General features: G+C 37.6%; 1 protein-coding gene across 1 annotated transcript; it reads right to left on the bottom strand.

Annotated features, from left to right (window-relative positions):
• Positions 1–3,380: 3,380 nt before the first annotated feature.
• LOC127186354 (odorant-binding protein 1a-like) lies at positions 3,381–12,539 on the bottom strand. Its single transcript, XM_051142764.1, has 7 exons — positions 12,489–12,539; positions 11,939–12,078; positions 10,979–11,052; positions 10,273–10,392; positions 9,514–9,606; positions 4,662–4,761; positions 3,381–3,618 (listed from the first exon to the last, which is right to left on the bottom strand). Exons 1-7 carry the CDS (start codon positions 12,537–12,539, stop codon positions 3,381–3,383), a joined length of 816 nt encoding a protein of 271 aa, XP_050998721.1.
• Between the last annotated feature and the right edge of the window lie 1,181 nt (positions 12,540–13,720).

The raw sequence follows: 13,720 nt of genomic DNA, 5'->3' as shown, positions 1-13,720 counted from the left end.
GCTGTTGTGAGTACTGCTAAATGACCATGCATAAAGAGAATCTAGGCAGCTCAGGCTCCCTAAGGGTCACCTAGTAATGGGAACATGTGTCTGTCTCTGCCATGGACTCTGTAGTCTGTTCCTTGATCACTTCCCTCCAGCAGGGGGGCCTTACCAAGCAACAGAGGAGGAAGCTGCAGGCAGTCCAGTCCTGATGACACTTGACAGGTTGACTTCAATTGGTAGAGGTGGAAGTCTCCCCCTCTCTGAGGACTAGGAGCCTCTCATAGAGGGGGAAGAGAGGTAGAGTGTAGGAACCTGGAGAAGATGAAGGAGGGGGCTGCAATCAGGATATGAAGTGAATACATTTAAAAACATTAATTTAAATAAAAAAGAATAAAAATATGAAATTAAAGTAAGAGGAATTACAAAAATTGAAGTCATTCGTATTTCTACAGTTTAAATAAACAGATTTAGAATTTGGTATCCTCTGTGAATTGTGGTCATTGTTTTGTGAAACTCAGACACAAAAGAATTAACGCATGAAGGATTGGTTTAGTTTGATCGGGTTGATATAATCTCTTTTTTATTTTCATTTTTATTATTTGTATCTTTTACATATGCATTTATACTATATATACAATAAACTGCCTACAGCAAGAAGAGCTAGGCAATATTCGGGAATGATATAAACATTCCATTCATAGTGCATTGGCTATTTGTATTTTGAACCCTTGAAGAAAACATCTTTCCTATGTTGGTGCATGTAAAATTCTGAATCAAATCTCATATCTATCAACATAAAACATCTTTCTACACCTAAAAACACCAATGCCAAAACAACAAAGCTTAATTGTAAAACTGAACTATCTGGACTTTAACACCCTCAGAGACTCGAGAAGGATTACCTCAGTATAGAAGGAGTGGAGTTTAGCGGCTCCCCAAATGAGAAGATGATAGAGATGGTTTGCTGCCTGAACAGTCAGCCAAGATTCTCTATAACTTTGGAGCATCATTTTCAGCCTTCTGGCCCAATATGTCTGATATACATATTTGTGAGGCAGAAACTGTTAAGGACTTGCTTTCCTTGTCTTGGAACAGTTGGTCATCAGCTCTGCCTCTATTAGAACTCTCCCTTTCCACCAGGTGGCCTTGCCAGCCGACCTAATCTCTCAAACACAAATCATAACAAACATGTGAACAGTAATAGATACATTTTGGGTCAGGTTTTTTAATGTAGTAAAGTTTACATTTTTATAGAGAAGTATATATCTTATTTTTAATATTAGCTATACTCTTAAAATATCGAGAATTTAAACATTAGACAGTGAAAATATATACAACTTATTGCATAATAGCTTATATTTTTAAAGATGCCACTGGTATTAAGCACAAGAAAATTCCTACAGATGCTTAACTTCTCTAATCCTAGAATGTGGGAAGTGGCAGCTGTGGATTCTGACTTTAAGGTGGACCAGACCGATTGCCGGACACACAGCACAGGGGACCTGAGGATCACTGGCTATGAGAGTCCAAAACAACAGGACGAACCTCCTAGCATCCACACCAGTGAAGCATTAGAACTTCCAGCCTAGGGAAATCATGAGAAAACGGGTGAATCTATCATCAGACTCCCTCCATCCAACTCTGGAAGTTACCCAACAAAAACAAAGACGGCAAGATGTCTAAAGGACAGCGCAAAAGCATACACACACACACACACACAAAAAAACCAAAACAACATGGTGTCTCCAGTTTCCAGCTATCCCAAAGAAAACAACCCAGAGAACTCAAATACAATGGAAATACAAGAAAATGACCTCAAATCCTTAGTAATGAAGATGATAATGGAGGAAACAAATAAAATTCGTAATCAAATGCAGGACAAGGTCCACACTGCTCGCGTCCATCTTGGATCCAGATAATGCCTGCGGAGTTGGGGGCTCTGCTTTATGAACCCTGAGTCCGGATGCTGGTGGCAGGAGCCTAAAACAAAGCTATCCTGGGAGCATCCCTTGGACACGCATGCCTCAGACGCTGCTCTTCCTGTCAGGCAGCCTGAAGCGGGAGCCTCCCAAGGCCTCAGCAAAATTTCAATTTTTGAACTATTTTGAAACAGTAAACCAAGTCCATAAGCCATTGATTTTTCCCATATCTCTGCATTTCACTAAACAGTAATAGAATTTCACTAACTGTTCACAACTTCTAAATTAAGGTAAAACCTGTATATACCTCTATATACATTAATTGAAAATAAAAGTACATTTTACTTCAATTTCATTTAAACTCCATCATAAATTTTTATTTTTTCATATCAATCGGCACAGCAAGGAAAATGATGGAATTATTTTGATACCCAGAGTGTAGACATCAAAAATTTTTAAGTAAGGATACATTGCATCCTCAGAACCTCTGTTCACTGAGTGCCAACCTTAGGCTGAACCTTGTCTAGAGGAGTAAAGCCCCAACCAGCACTTTCCAAGAGAAAGAGGATTTCACACACATGAAAAAGCCAAATCAACGTCCTTATTTTGCAAGTTTTGCCATACTTGTTTCAAATTCTTCTCTTCTTTGTATTTTTCATTTGATAGAATAATTATTGGCAGAAACTATTCCAAAGGGATTGGAAGCATGTAAGTGCAGGTGCTAGGAAGATACTGAGTTAAGACTATGCATGGAAATATCCTATAAAATCCTAAAAATATGCCATCAAATAATAATGAATGAACTCGAACATGACAAAAGTAATACAATGGATAAGGATAAGAATAAAAAATGAATAATCAGAAAATAATGTATGCTCTTGAAAGTAAAATGATGTGACTTTAGTTCTGTGTTGCATTACAAAGAGAATTTCAACTCAAATGTTTAAAGTAAATTATGTATTTTTCCATATCAGGTGCACTTTGATGGACCTCTTAGGTTTTTAATTGATGTGGAACTGTATCACTTTATTCTCCAGATCCTGGGAGCTACATTTCTTCTAACACTTGTAATAGACTCATCCCTCTCAAGATCATAGCCTCTATTAATTTGGTTATTTTTATCACATGCAAAACACATCTATATGTGTATATGTTTGCATGTGTGTGTGTGTGTAAGAATTCAAACATAGAAGCTAAGTAAATTTAGATTGTTAATGTAAGCGTGATTTCAAGTTCGATCTTTCCTTATAGAACAACAAACAGATGGCTCATCTCTGGGGGAGGGAAATTTTTCTTCTAGCCATATTTTGTTTATATGTAGTTTATAAATGGAGGCAAGAAGCTGCAAAGATTTCCATTGTCCATTTATATTGCCATGGCTCCACTCCTTATTATGCAGCTCTTCCTTGGAAACTCTGTCTCTCGGCAGACTTCCTTATTTTCTGGCTCTCATAATTTTTCTGCTTAGCTCTTCTCTTATGGTCCCTGAGCTGCAGTTCTCCTCTTCCCTGGAGGGCTGATGGCCACCAGCCCACCGAGGCCTGAGGAACAGAAGAGGATGCACAGCGCCTCGAAGGCCAGAAACGCGAAGGAGATGAAACATGCTGGGAACCACTTCAGGAGCCCAGGAGCCAGTACAAATGTACTTAGGAAGAACAAAGACAATTTATCCCTTGGGGAGTCGGTTTTGGGCTTCCAGGATAGAGGTTCATAACTGGTGGAAACCAGGCACTTTTAGGATGCTTATTTTACATTTGGCAGCACACTCGTATCCTATGGATGGAAACACAGCCCCTAATTATCCTATAGGCACAGGAAGGGGACAGGTAGCAGGGAGCTATGTCAAGGGCCATAGGTCAAATGTGGCTGGGGGTATCTTTGTCTAATGACACTTAGCAGATGCAGTCATACACAGAGACAGAGGCCCTGCCTGGGAGAAGGAGTCCAACACCTAATGCTGCTGAGCTCAGAATGTCTGTACGAAAAGGAAAGACAGCAACCTCAAAGAGCAAGGTCCTTCCAACATTGAGCCAATGGTGCAGGCACTGTATTTAGTTGTACCCATTATTGCTAGGGAAGGATTGCAATAGTGGCACATGATGTTGTGATGTTACCCAATATCTCTCTATTCAATTTATATGTCCTCATTGTAGATAGAAAGTTTTCCCTGTTGGTTTAATCATGGGATTCACGGATTGAAGGGCGTCTTCAGAGACCTTGTTGAAATACATACTACACTGGTATAATTTTCACTATATTATGAGTGGTAATTTCTTAATCAACACCACCAGGAGATGCTGAAATAGCATGGTAATTGGGCAGTATCCTCAGGTTGTCCTGCTGTGCTGAAGTGTTTCAATAAAAAATAATTCATGAATGTACTTCTCTCAGCATGGGAAGACCAAACATGTGAAATTTTGATTTTTTGATGACATTGAACTGTAGACAAGAAAAATTAACTGAAATTATGGTCTCTTCTATTCCAGAGACATCCATATATTTTTAAATTATCTTCGGTATTGTGCTTATGTGCAAGGCATTTGGAGGGCAACGTTCATCCTTCAGTGGTCATTTCAGGAGTCTACCATCTGTTTCTTCACACATGTTCTTCTATTATACTGAGGTTTCTGAATGTCCTAGTTTAGCATGTTATCTAGGCCTTGGGATCCTTCTGTTTCGATTTCATACCCAAGAACTGCCAAGTGTATAGCCTACATCCATCATATTATGTGGGAGAAATGAGGCTGACATACTTACCCTGAAAGCACATTATTGAAATAGATATCTCCCATGAAGGTTATAATTATATAAATGTGGAAACAGGTTCTGTACACATTGCACAGAATTCTTTGGGTCTCTGTAATACCACAGACAGCAGAGTAATGAAACCCATAAGAGGTTAGAAGGTAGTTGGCTTCCATATGACTAAATAAATTTATTTCAAACTTTAGGCATCTGGTTGCCAATAATTTATTGAAGGCATAATTCAGCATCACACAATTTAGTGAAAGGCTTCCTAGCTTAATTAACTCAATCCCATGAGCACAAGAAAACACAATGTCATCTGACTAGAAGTTCAGATGTGAGTACACCAAGTCCGGTTACTGGTGACACCTTCCTTAAAGATAGGTTTGATGGATTGAATGAGGAAAACAAGTTAACAGTAAAGGTCAGGGAAGGATCTATTTTGGTCTCTGCGGCAGAGACAGAGAAAAGGTCAGGAAACTACAAAATTTCTAAGCTGACATTAGGTTATGCTTTCCTTCTGTTGAAGGAACAATGTGTGGTTAATATTCCAGGTTCCCTAGCACCTACTTTTGAATGCAAACAGTTTCTTCTACACTGTGTGACCTTAATGTCAGAATCCACAGCTGCCACTTCCCACATTCTAGGATTAGAGAAGTTAAGCATCTGTAGGAATTTTCTTGTGCTTAATACCAGTGGCATCTTTAAAAATATAAGCTATTATGCAATAAGTTGTATATATTTTCACTGTCTAATGTTTAAATTCTCGATATTTTAAGAGTATAGCTAATATTAAAAATAAGATATATACTTCTCTATAAAAATGTAAACTTTACTACATTAAAAAACCTGACCCAAAATGTATCTATTACTGTTCACATGTTTGTTATGATTTGTGTTTGAGAGATTAGGTCGGCTGGCAAGGCCACCTGGTGGAAAGGGAGAGTTCTAATAGAGGCAGAGCTGATGACCAACTGTTCCAAGACAAGGAAAGCAAGTCCTTAACAGTTTCTGCCTCACAAATATGTATATCAGACATATTGGGCCAGAAGGCTGAAAATGATGCTCCAAAGTTATAGAGAATCTTGGCTGACTGTTCAGGCAGCAAACCATCTCTATCATCTTCTCATTTGGGGAGCCGCTAAACTCCACTCCTTCTATACTGAGGTAATCCTTCTCGAGTCTCTGAGGGTGTTAAAGTCCAGATAGTTCAGTTTTACAATTAAGCTTTGTTGTTTTGGCATTGGTGTTTTTAGGTGTAGAAAGATGTTTTATGTTGATAGATATGAGATTTGATTCAGAATTTTACATGCACCAACATAGGAAAGATGTTTTCTTCAAGGGTTCAAAATACAAATAGCCAATGCACTATGAATGGAATGTTTATATCATTCCCGAATATTGCCTAGCTCTTCTTGCTGTAGGCAGTTTATTGTATATATAGTATAAATGCATATGTAAAAGATACAAATAATAAAAATGAAAATAAAAAAGAGATTATATCAACCCGATCAAACTAAACCAATCCTTCATGCGTTAATTCTTTTGTGTCTGAGTTTCACAAAACAATGACCACAATTCACAGAGGATACCAAATTCTAAATCTGTTTATTTAAACTGTAGAAATACGAATGACTTCAATTTTTGTAATTCCTCTTACTTTAATTTCATATTTTTATTCTTTTTTATTTAAATTAATGTTTTTAAATGTATTCACTTCATATCCTGATTGCAGCCCCCTCCTTCATCTTCTCCAGGTTCCTACACTCTACCTCTCTTCCCCCTCTATGAGAGGCTCCTAGTCCTCAGAGAGGGGGAGACTTCCACCTCTACCAATTGAAGTCAACCTGTCAAGTGTCATCAGGACTGGACTGCCTGCAGCTTCCTCCTCTGTTGCTTGGTAAGGCCCCCCTGCTGGAGGGAAGTGATCAAGGAACAGACTACAGAGTCCATGGCAGAGACAGACACATGTTCCCATTACTAGGTGACCCTTAGGGAGCCTGAGCTGCCTAGATTCTCTTTATGCATGGTCATTTAGCAGTACTCACAACAGCAGTGGGCACTGAGGGAGCATCTTGATCTTGTTTGCAGCATTCATGTAAAAAGGAACTATGAATTTCAAGGTCAGTGAGTAAAATATACCTAGAGTATGGACACCAGAGATTCTAGCTTATGCATACATTGTGTCCACACAGTCTTTTTTTCCTGCTGATTGGTGAACATGGACAAAACCTCGGCTAGATTAATATTTTGGTAGTACGTTTCAAGGGAAATATTACTTTAAACACACGGAGAAGCGAAACTACTGCCCATTTTTTTCCATGTTTCCTGTTACGATACTACTTTCCCATAGTTCATTCAGTGTATCTCTCCAACTCAACTTTTTTTTTTTCTGGTTATCTGCAGTTTTCTTCTTTTTCCTCATTAATTTACTGATTTATTCACTTTATACCCCAACTGCAGTCCCATTCCAACCTCTGCTCTTTCATTGTGAGCCATTAGGAGACAGGATATAACACCATTCTCTAGAATCCTGTCTTTCCCATGCTGCAACCCCTCAAAGAACCCTTCATATCTTACATTTCTATTTGAATAGTAAACTACATTGTAAAGAATCATTGCCAACACGTCTTTCACTTGCTTGTTTAGAGCTACTTCTAGATATTTGATATTGCTTGTGGCTATCGTGAAGAGTGTCGTTTTCCTAATTACTTCCTCTGCATGTTTATTTATTGAATATAGGAAGGATACTGACTCTTTCTGAGTTAATTTTTATCCAGAAAATTTGCTGACGGTGTTTACCAGTTGCAGGAGTTCTCTGGTGGAATTTTTGGTGTCACATATGTACACTATCATGTCATCTGCAAATAGGGATAATTTGAAATTCTCCTTTCCCATTTGTATCCTTTGGGTCCTATTTTGAAGTCTTATTGCTCTGGCTAGAAATTCAAGAACTATATTGAAGAGATTTAGAGAAAGTGGGAAGCCTTTTCTGGTCCCTGATTTTAGGGGAAATTTCTTGAGTATCTCTTCATTTCATTTGATGTTGGCTACTGGCTTGCTGTATATCGCCTTTAGTATATTTAGATGTGTGCCTTGTGTTTCTGATTTGTCCAAAACTTTAAACATGAACGGGTGTAGGACATTCTCCACAGTTTTGTGGAGAGAAAGGACTGATTGTGATATGAACTCTGGTGTCCCATATTTGACAAACTCCCCTTGTTTGGGAGACCTGATGACATTCAAAGAAAGAATAAGAAGGCTACCAAGATGAGACTTGAGAGCCTATGACCATATAGTGGGGGAGGAGGTCCCCCTCGGTCTTAGAGAGAGGGAAGGGGGAGAGGGTGAAAGTGGGAATAGGGAGGAACGGGAGGATATAAGTGATGGGATAGCAAGTGAGCTCTTATTTGAATAAATTAGTAAAATTAAAAAGAATCATTGCCATACGGAAAGAAAAATATAAAATAAAAATGCATATTTGGAGTGGGTGTATCTGTCGAATACCATTCCAGGGAACTTACTCTATTTTACAAAACAGGCTAAATCCTTTGTACACTATTAGACTAACCCTGATTCATTTGCATATTGAAGTCACTTGGGGAAAGATGGGCTTTTTAGATGGACTTCAGAAAAGGGTTTTCATCCTCTATTTTAAGTAATATGGAACATGTAAGCAGACCCTCAGTTTTTGTTATGTGAAACATTTTGATGTATTAGGACCATTAAACCACATTTTGTGGCTTACAACAAAATGTTACTATGAAGCAAAACATGAACGTCACTTCTGTGCTGTTGTTGCCCATGGCTCTCCAGTATTTGTGACATTTCCAACTAGTCCAGTAGGTTTAGCCATAAGACTTCATTTTTTAACAACCGAGTGATTTTTTAAAGTTAGATTAGTGAACTTTTGTGTGTCTTTTAAGTGATACTCTTTCCACAAGTCACCATTGCTTCCTGAATCAATTTATTTAATCATTCAAAAAGAAGAAGAACAGCTCATAGATCATGAGGAGGAGAAGAAAAGGCAAGTCAGGTATTTTGTATGCAGTACCGTGACTTCAAGGCAAAGGGAAAATTTATTTGGAAAGAAAAGGTGAATTATAGATGATATGGATTCCATCGTCAAGAGGGTATGATGCAAAATTCTCATCCAGTTATTACCTGTTAGAATATGAAGAAAACTCTTAACACATGACTGAGCAGTTTCAGAAAGGTTTCACCCTTGAGATCACAGGACAACAAAAATAATTCTAACAATATAGACTATAGAAAAGTGATTTTCCACTAACAGTTCCTATCCCAGAAAGTACCAGTGTCTTGTATTTTGGATTCTATAGGAGGGATTTCTACAGGAAGTAGTAACATTATGTGGTCTGACAGGAAAATTAAGTTTGAGAGTTTTCAAAGAACACAGCGAAGAGCTCAGCATATTTAAACCTCATCTGTGACAAAAAAATCTTGTCACTATAACTCATTCTTGTCACTATAGGATTTTAAAGCTGGAAACCAAAGTATTAATCTGCCTGGATTTTGCCTCATTTTCAGAACAAGTTATTTCCTTGGAAATGCTTACATTTACCATTGTCTACAATTAAGCCCAAGTCAATTCAAATATATAGTTGGATAAGTATGGCTTCTGTTTCTACTCACCAACAGGCCTTTACTTTGGACAGGTATCTGTTAAAAAAAAAGTGATTCATGTAAGGAATGAAAGGTCTGATATCCTAAGAATATAAGGACAGTGCTGTAATGATTCATCCTGGCAGTTCCAACTTAAAGGTAATATATGAATAAATTTCTTCTAAAGAAGAGACCTTACTCATAGATATATTACAGCAAAATGAACATGTATGTAGGTTACCTGTTTTCACAATTTCTCGAATGTTTTCAGGTGGAATGCCTTTTTCCTTAGCAAATTCAACAAGTTTTTCCATTTCTTCAGGAGTCAACTTTTCTTGTTTTCTTCCTGCATCATGTCAATGACAATGTCATTTGTATGTTCATGAGAAACTTGCATAATGTAATTCGTTTCCTTTGTTTCCCATCAATGGAAAAATCCCAACTTCTCCAAATTTATCCACCCTTGTTGTGCCAATATTGTCCAGAAGACTATTCAAAGTGCCATGGACACATTTAATACAGCCTGTATTGTGGTATCACATCACTTTGCCAGGTTACATGATAAAAAATTAAAAGTATTTGTTTAGAGAACTCACTTATCTCACGCTTATCCACTTACAAAAACACAAGAGACGCATAACGCACTTTCAAGGGAGTCTTCACATTTATCCCAGTGCTATAGTTTTACTTTTCTAAATATTCAATTAATTAATCAAAGGATACTCAAAATGTTCTGTCCTGTGGGAAAATCATATTGGTTGTAATCTTTCCCGTGAGGAAACGTGAACACAAATTCTCAATAGCATGCTCCATTGCCCTATGTCTTTATAGTCCATGCAATTTAAATTAAAGTATAATGGAGGAGTTGTTCCACACAACAACCAGGATATCATTTAGTGGACAAGAGTTTGGAAATCCAAGGTCCCTGTGCTCCTGGTTTAATCTGACTTAGTACTGATTTGCATTGTCAATCTTTTGCTACTATTTCAGAGACCACAACCATTCTTACCAAGAACAAAAATCAGTCGTGTTTCCTTCTTATCCTTATCGATATTCTGAACGGTAAAGACTACATGCTCTTCTGTTTGCTTCACGGGTTTAAAATAATTATTTCCTGAAACTATAATGATATGGCAAATATGAATTTTCAATTTTGTTTGATACAACTTATTTGCTAAATATTAACACTGGCCCTAACACCAGCAATTTTCTCTGATTCACTGACATATGAACCGTGTGTGCATAGCTATTCCTCAAGGCATTCATTTTGTATACTTCATTCCAATACGGTGAACAAATATTTCCCTGTGAACCCTAAGCTGAGGCATGAAGTTTGCAAAAATGTTTGTAGCCCAGGAAGCCTCGCATGGAATATCAGGATTGGAAAAACAATGTAAGATACTGTATGAAAAAAATCAGCAAAAATATAACAAAAATAACGTTTCCTGTGGGAAAACTATTTTGTAGGCATTCTGTTAAAAGTATTCACATAGATATGTAATAGTGTTCTTCTCGTAGTAAATGCTGGTGACCTCCAATGTATACAGACTTGATAAAATATGTCATTAGGTTGGAAAAGGTAATCACATTATAACTACCCAAATTGTCCGTAATCCATGTACTTATGGGTGAATGTCATATCAGCATAAAAGCATACACCAGCAATGTTTGTGTTCAGAAACGGGGCTCCCAAATCCTGTACTCACACTGGGCTTGGTAGGTCTCACCATCTTCTTGCACCTCCCCCACAACTGTGGTCTCAGTACACTGTCCATTTTGTCTTATAAATCAAAGAGAGAAACAATAGTTTGTTCTTTGTCACCATTGAATTTACACTGAAGGTCTGCAAGTGTTCTAATGTGATTGAGGATGTACTACTACCATAAAAGATATTATTGTTCAGAGAAGGAGCTCAAGTAACTCTTCTTCACTCATATTTGCAACTCATCTTCTTTAGAAACTATCATCGAGATGCTTTTCCTTATTTGTGCCAATATTTCCCCATTGTTAGAAGGCTCTGGCGGCTACTTTTCCATTATTCACTACACATTAAATATGTTTTTCAATGTGCTAATTCTCGTGATCTAGTGCCTCCCACCATATATTCATAGATGTATATGTATGTGTTTAAATGCTTTGACTTTTGCCTTAAATCTTACAATTGTGGCTATATGGGAGTGGTGTTCTAAGCATTTTTAGACCTTATGGTGTCAGGTACTCTAGCATGACTCATAGTCATCTTTGAACCTAGATCTTCAGAAAAATGGACATAGAAGCTAGACTTATCTGATGTATTTGTAGAATATTTATATGACATTAATTATTGAATAAATCTTTTTGTATGGCTTTGACCCAAATGGTTGCAACTTTCAACATATTACAGATGAGTTCTACAGAGTGTTTTTATCTAACAGAGATGATACAATGGAATATCAGTTCTCACAACAAAGGGTCCCCCACGAAGCTCTCATGGAATGGGAGTCAGTGTTCAGCTCTCTCTGTGTGGTATCCAGGTCAGCCCCATCACAGAACAGCGCACTCACATAGCAAACATCGGGCATTCTTTTTCATGACCAGAAACAGAACATTCCCCTCTAAATTTCAGGAAACTATGCCCATAAAATGTAATTAGCTTGCTCAGTGTTCATTACAGATAATGTGCTTACTTGACAAAAAATTTGATTCTCATTTTTTTACATTCCTCTTCACAAGTAATTTCCCGATCGTAGAGTCTCATCTCTCCTTCTTTCTCTATCTTCTCTACATTATCAGCAGCGATGGCAATGGTATACCAAGTTCCTTCAAGCTGAAATGACAACAAAAAGGGCAAACAAGGAACATGCATGCCATTTTAAGGTGTATTGGTGTTCTCATCTCAGCCTCCGAATCCTTGAAACTTAAACTGACTAGAAATTTTCATCAGTAGTATTTCATTTATTAGTTTCTAGAAATGAAATATAAAAGAGGGCAATGTAACAGCAAACACAGAATCATGGACCTTTGGCTATTTATCTTCTATCTTCTTATATTCTCTCAATTCACTTTTTTTTCCTCCTAGGGAAAATATGGTTGGGAAAGTGTGCCTAGCTGAGTAAAAAAATCAGAACAGTTATTTCATGAATATGGACTTGCATGCATTTACTTAATGACATATCATATCCATAGCAATAGGCTATTTAGAAAGTTCACACATACACACAGACCCAGCAAATTTACCTTAGCCTGAGCGAAACCAAATACCAAAGCGAGCAGCAGGAACTTTAACATGATGGCACCTGTGCTTTCTCTTCTGCAGAATCTCAAAATAAGTTGGTGGTTGTGTAGGATCTGAAATGCAAACCTTTTTATACAGTTACCTAGAAGGAGTGGTATGAAATCAACCAATGGTTCCTAATCAAAACAACCTACAACCACCCAGTACTTCCTGTTGGGCGCTGATGGGTGGTGTATGACCTCATGTTTCTAAACTAGTAAGCTTTGGCTTAACGTCCCGGTATGTGATGATGATTAATTGAGCATTTTTGTCAGAGTCACAGGACTTTCTCGGTGATAGCATGTATGCATCATGGCTCTAGCTCCAGAATTTAATGGTGGGTAAATGTCACAATGCGCATGCATACGCTCTATATGTTCACTTATACAAGGGCCATGAATTTTAAGCTATATTATGAACCTCAACATAATACTGTGCAGTTAAATGAATGTAAATCTGTGACCTAAGCAAGATGAGCCAGAGGAAAAACACCTTTAGAAGCCAAGGTTTCAAAAAATAAAGAGGATTTCCTAGAACGATACAGCCATTATTCTTCCCTTATTTTAAGATTTTCCATATATTTAATTTTTGATTCTCCCTGAACATTATCTTCTAAACCATGGGTCCAGAGGTATAAGAGAAATCACTAAAAAAAAAAATCTGTTTAGAATAAAAAAATATAGTCAATCTCTACTGCTAATAAATACAAGTTTCAGTGATGGAAAGAAACCATAGCAAGTAGAAATGTCTACAAACGTAATGATGTTATGAAAAACTGGACATATGTGCAAAAAGACTCTAATGGGGATGGAAATCTTGCTTCAGATTTCCTAACGGGAAGTTGCTCTTTGCCCAGTTACATTTTGACTTGCAGAGAACAAACTGTTTATTTGAAAAGGTATATTAATTGTATTTCCATTCTGGGTTAATCACGGGGTATGTATTCAGTTCTCGGTCCAGGTCTAGTACTCTGTAAAATGTGACTGTCATTTGTTGATTACAACCGGGTTAGGAATGGGACATATGTACTCTTTTCCTTTCAGCTCTAGGGCTCCACCTGGTGCAGGCTTTTGCAGTCCATCTGCATGTTGATTCAGTTTCTGCGTGTTCATATGTGTGTTTGTCTCATTCATTTCATAGGGCCTTGTTTCCTTGGTGTTCTCCAGCACCTAGGAGTATAATGCTCTTTCTAGCT

This window comes from Acomys russatus, unplaced genomic scaffold (assembly GCF_903995435.1).
Source record: "Acomys russatus unplaced genomic scaffold, mAcoRus1.1, whole genome shotgun sequence".
Taxonomy (NCBI): Eukaryota; Metazoa; Chordata; class Mammalia; order Rodentia; family Muridae; genus Acomys; species Acomys russatus.
This window is presented reverse-complemented; position numbering and strand designations above follow the sequence as displayed.

Excerpts from the sequence above, each read along its gene's own strand:
- LOC127186354 (XM_051142764.1), bottom strand. The coding sequence starts at position 12,539 with ATGTTAAAGTTCCTGCTGCTCGCTTTGGTATTTGGTTTCGCTCAGGCT. Across the intron at positions 4,762-9,513 it reads TCGAGAAATTGTGAAAACAG|AGACCCAAAGAATTCTGTGC; the intron begins GTAACCTACATA and ends GTGGTATTACAG. Across the intron at positions 3,619-4,661 it reads TTCAATAATGTGCTTTCAGG|TTATGAACCTCTATCCTGGA; the intron begins GTAAGTATGTCA and ends GGTTTCCACCAG.